Below are 5,317 nucleotides of genomic sequence, written 5' to 3'. Positions count from 1 at the left end.
CTTGCCGTATGGATTTTTTTCCACATCCGAAATAAAACGAGTTTCATATTTTACCTCAAAAACATCGTGGTTGCAGACCTGCTCATGACACTGACGTTCCCATTCAAGATAATCCAGGACTCGCAGCTGGGACCATGGCACTTCAACTCTTTCCTGTGCCGGTACACCACGGTTCTGTTCTACGCAAACATGTACACCACCATCGTCTTCCTCGGACTCATCAGCATCGACCGCTACCTGAAGGTCGTGAAGCCTTTCGGAGACTCCAGGATGTACAGCATCACCTTCACCAAGATCCTCTCCGCCTGCGTTTGGGTCGTAATGGCTTTCCTCGCGCTCCCAAACCTGATCCTCACCAACGGCTACCCGACGAGGAGAAACATCGACGACTGCGTGAAGCTGAAGTCCCCCCTGGGAGTGAAGTGGCACTCGGCCGTCATTTACATCAACACCTGCATGTTCGTGGTGGTGCTGATCGTGCTGATAGGATGCTACATTGCCATATCCAGGTACATTTATAAATCGAGCAAACAATTTATCAGCTCGTCGAGCAGGAAGCGAAAGCACAATCAAAGTATAAGGGTGGTGGTGGCTGTGTTTTTCACTTGCTTTCTGCCCTACCACTTGTGCAGAATACCCTTTACCTTCAGCCACCTAGACAGAATTTTAGACGACTCTGCGCATAAAATCTTGTACTACTGCAAGGAAATGACACTGTTCCTGTCTGCATGCAATGTCTGTCTGGATCCAATCATTTACTTTTTCATGTGTAGATCCTTCTCACGCAGGCTGTTCAGAAAATCCAACATGAGAACGAGGAGTGAGAGCATTAGATCACTCCAGAGCGTCAGACGATCAGAGGTGCGCATATACCACGAATACACCGACGTCTGAAGCCACCCGCGCGGAGACTCTCCTCGTGCGTGGCCGTACACCATGTAAATAAAACGTGTCTGTGAGCACCTGACCGCAGAAGTTCACCGAGGGATGCGCAGGCACGGCCAGCTTTTCTGTTTCAGCTTGCCAACATCCACCTCAGTCCAAAGCCTTCAATCCACACAGAGACGGGATCGTTCAGAGGGCGCTTGGGGTTGGGCTGGTTGGCTGAAAGGCCAAAGGTGCCTCAGCTCCACCACCTCCCCAGCCTCCCGCAGAACCAGGGTCGGGGCACTTGCAGCTGCGAGGACGCGGCTGTATTTAGTCCCGCCGACGGAACAAGGTCGGCGTGAAGCGTTCCGGCCTGGACTTCACCGGGGATTAAACAGGGCTTTTTTTAGAGTAAAAGCTGCTCGTGCGAAGAATAAGCAGCCAACGTAGGAAACGTGGTGGGCAGGGGGCTGCCCCGTGTTTTCACTTTCACACGCACCTTACGCGACGCAGTGCGGCTGAACTAACAGGAGGTGGCAACAGCCCACCCTCAGGCGCCTCACGAAGGACTTGACTCTTCACAGGGCAAGCGGCTGGGCACCAAAATCCTGAAAAAGCCGCAGGCAAGTACCAAGATCAAACACCACACAAGAACGCCTCTGATGGAGTTTCCTACTGGAACAAGGGGGTTTCCTCTTTTTAACACTGTTAGTTCAATGAAAAAGATGAAATGTAAGTATTGTGATATTTGGATTAACGTAAGCATTGCAGAACTACTTACATTGTTCAGGGGAGATCATTTCTGGGAAGGAAGACAGGATATTTGGGATATTTATCCTACCTTAAATAAAAAAATTCAAAATGGCTAAAATACCATGGAATAAACCCTGTTTTCCAACCAGCCCTGCAGAAAACAATGTTCACACACAACCCCAAAGACTAGTTCTGGGATCAAACTTGCCATTTTCTACTCTTGGGGGGGTCTATGCACATACAAAACCATTTTAAAAGAACCATTTGGATGACTGGGTCGCAGAGTGTAAATTCTCGTAAACGCCAGATTAAAGGGATGAGCGTACTGGGCTGGGCTGAAACGGTAACTTTCAGGGCTGGGAGGTCAGTTATGTACACACCAACATTAACAACCGCAGACTCTTCCATTAGGTCATACATGGTTACAGAAAACCAAGACCGAGTGCTTCTGGTCTCCCTTTTAGATGCAAGTGACAGTAAATCACAGGAGGGTTTAGGGCTTGTTCAATCCTGCTGAGTAACTACGGTGTTAAATTCACACACACCCTCCCACCTCCCCAGTCTCTGCTCTGCACTACTGCCCCCTCCACCCTGCTGCAACCTCGCGTGAGGGGCAGACGGCTACTGCACCCGGGCTGACGCCCCTGGGAGAATGGCCTGAGGCTCCCCTTGCCAGGGACAAGGCAGCCAGGGCTTTCTGGACAGCATGGTCCCGGAAGGGAGCGTGGGGCATCCGTATGGAAGCCCCCAGTGGGAAGGGAAGACGCGGCTGTGCAGTCCCGGCAGACAGGCCTGCCAGGATGAGCCACTGCTCTGAACCCTGATGACTTGGATCAGGCCACACTTCACTGTAAAATCACCCCCAATAAGTTTACTTTATCGTGACAGGATATATCTGTGATAATCCTTTATCACTCCCTTATACACGCACTTACACATACAACAGTCCTTTGAAGAGGCAGTTTACTACATATTTTCCCAGGGCTAAAAATTAATTATAAGACAATAACCTAGTCTGGTATTTATTTTTCTGGATTTGACATGGAATTTTGGTCCTTAAGAGTTCTTCTTTAAAGGAGAAAGATCCAAGAAGGGTCAAGTCCCAGGCCCTGATCTATCACTGTCAGTTCAGAGAACCACGTCAGGCAGAAGCATACGTAAGTCTTGGCTGCGAGTCTGAGACTCCCATCTTTTATAGGACACTGTGAAACATGCTCTTCCAGGCGGAGGCACGGCAGCAGGTCAGACCCAAGAACGCAAACAGCACGCAATTTGTGATTTACGGTTTTTGACAGCCCCGGACACCGCTACCTGTGCCCGATTTCTGTCACTACGCACGTTACGTCCCTCATCCCGAGGTTTCCCTAGCAATACCCTTTACCGTGGCTTTCCCCCAGTGCAGCTTTCCAGGCATCTTACAGAGGGAAGCCAAAACCCCCGAAGTTCTAAAAGCGTGCTTTTGCGCTGCCGCGCACCAGACCCCCCGAGCTGAGCGACCGCGGTTGCGTGGCCAGCGCAGCCGTGCCCGGGCTCATTCCAGCCCCGCTCCTCAGCTCTGCCCGCCGACCCTCTGCCGCCCTGTACGGCCAAACCTCCGCACGGCGGGCGACAGCCGTGCCACGCGATGCGCCCAGCCGCCCGACGACTGCAACTCAGACAGATCGTTGTACGGCCCGAGAAGGCTCTTCAACAGCAACGCACAACATCCACCCCGCGGCGAAACAAAACAGGCAGAAAGCATTTGCCGTCGGCTCTGGTCGGGTCAGGAACAAGCCCCAGCAGTCCTGCAACGCTTCTGTGGTTCACACGCCTTCCAGCAGGATTATTCTGTAAACCTACCTACCGTGTTCACCCCGCTTTTATCAATCCACACAGCGTGGCCACACGGACAGTGCAATCCCCGTGCTTCCACACTGCGCAGGGCTGGAAGCACTGCCTACGCTGTTAGGTTTAACAGGGCACAGACCTGTAAGAGGATGAGCAGCCAGAGATATGGCTTATATATGGCAACGGTTTGGTGGCATAAGATCCTTCATTTACAAAAAAACCAAGACTGAACCCGTCAGCCCTGTTCCTGTTCATAGATCGTGGGAATGGTTTGAGTTGGAAGGGACCTTAAAGCCCCCCCAGCCCCACCCCCTGCCATGGGCAAGGACACCTTCCACCAGACCAGGTTGCTCCAAGCCTCATCCAGCCTCATCCAGCCTGGCCTTGGACACTCCCAGGGATGGGGCATCCACAGCTTCTCTGGGAACCTGTCCCAGTGCTCCCACCCTCTGCGGGAAGAATTCCTTCCTTATGTCCCATCTCAATCTCCGTCCTTCCATTCAAACCCATCACCCCTTGTCCTGTCGCTCCCTGCCCTTGGAAAGGAGCCTCTGTTAGCAAAGGCTTCAGAGCTGCCAGCCCAACCTGCACTGCCCTCATCAGACACACGAGGAAGCACAGCACCACCACCACCAGCCCTTTCAGCCCCCAGATACGTGCTGACACACCGTCTGTTCTCTCCCATCTCTGTCTAGGGATCTGCGTTCCCCAGTTCTGACACAGAATGCACCAACAGGACCACAAAGGTTTCCTTTCATAGGCACTGAGCTCAGACAGAAAAGTTCAAATGATTTTCTTAATGAATCGACGGCTGGACCAGGGGAAGGGAACTTTGGGGGAGGGTGACGACCTGTATGTCTAAAGGTAAAACACGTTACCAGTTTCTTCTTAAGCCACCAAAAGTATAGGATGTACAGCAGGGTGTTCTGGCAGTCACGCTCACGGCTGCCTTTCTAACCTCTTGGAAATAGCAGCCGTGTCTCTAGACTCTAAGTACTAAATCTGGCTGGCATTTTAGAAAAACATGCATGTTTGCCTAAGAAAGCGACCCTTCGGTTTGCCCTGCTGTCCAGAGTCATTCCAACGGGGCGACACTGTACACAGAGCAGAGACGTCCGACGCACCCTTTAAGCTCTTAATCCTCTGCCCTGGGCAAGTGCTTACGTCTCTCCGAAGCGCGCAAGAAGTTATCTGGGCTGCAGCATCCAATCCATCACGGAGCGGAGCTTACCCTTGAAAACACTGCATTTCTCCGTCGCTTGGGCCGTCACATCCTCATGGAGAGCTGCACGCGCTAAACTTCTACTGGAGGCAGCACTGTGACCGACGGACTGAGCTCTGGTCTAACAGTTCGAGGTTTTAACCAAGAATGGCATTTCAAACCAAACAGCCCAGGCATGGCGTTGGGCACTCCTGCAGCGACCTCGGTTCAAAGCGTAAGGCGTGCAGAGTCATGCCCAGAGTGCCCACCCTCAGATCCTGCTGCCTTCCCGCATATTCCTGTTTTTAAAACAATTTCACATGATGGCTCTGAAGATGAACTGCCCGTGGCACCACAAGACCTGCACAGCTCGGCAGGGAGAACCACGCTGCACCCCCCTTTCGGCACTCAGCTGGTGCCGGGGATGACTTTGCCTGCTTAGAACTGGCTTCGGCCCGAGGGCGGGAGAGAAGCAGCTGCTCCGAGCATTCCAGGTTCCTCCCTCCCTAGGATCAGCTACACAGGAAGGACCATCCTCTCTGCCTGGGCTGTCACCTCCACTGTGCACCACCTTCAGCTAAAATCCTGGCCCCAGCTGCAGCCTTGGAAACTTCACCATGAGCCGTTTTTAAGGTGTACAGCTCAGCACCGCCTTGGCCACAGGCTCAC

The 5,317-nt window shown here is 52.6% G+C and overlaps 1 protein-coding gene across 1 annotated transcript in view; it reads left to right on the top strand.

Annotated features, from left to right (window-relative positions):
* GPR87 (G protein-coupled receptor 87) overlaps positions 1 to 952 on the top strand; it is a 2,137-nt gene extending 1,185 nt beyond the window's left edge. Inside the window, 1 exon segment of the mRNA XM_010156260.1 lies at positions 1 to 952. This exon segment is cut by the window's left edge and continues 23 nt beyond it. Coding sequence (XP_010154562.1) covers positions 1 to 894 — 894 coding nt within the window. The 3' untranslated portion in view covers positions 895 to 952.
* Positions 953 to 5,317: the final 4,365 nt, after the last annotated feature.

The sequence above is a fragment of the Eurypyga helias genome, unplaced genomic scaffold (assembly GCF_000690775.1).
Source record: "Eurypyga helias isolate BGI_N326 unplaced genomic scaffold, ASM69077v1 scaffold25927, whole genome shotgun sequence".
NCBI classification, from domain to species: Eukaryota; Metazoa; Chordata; class Aves; order Eurypygiformes; family Eurypygidae; genus Eurypyga; species Eurypyga helias.
This window is presented reverse-complemented; position numbering and strand designations above follow the sequence as displayed.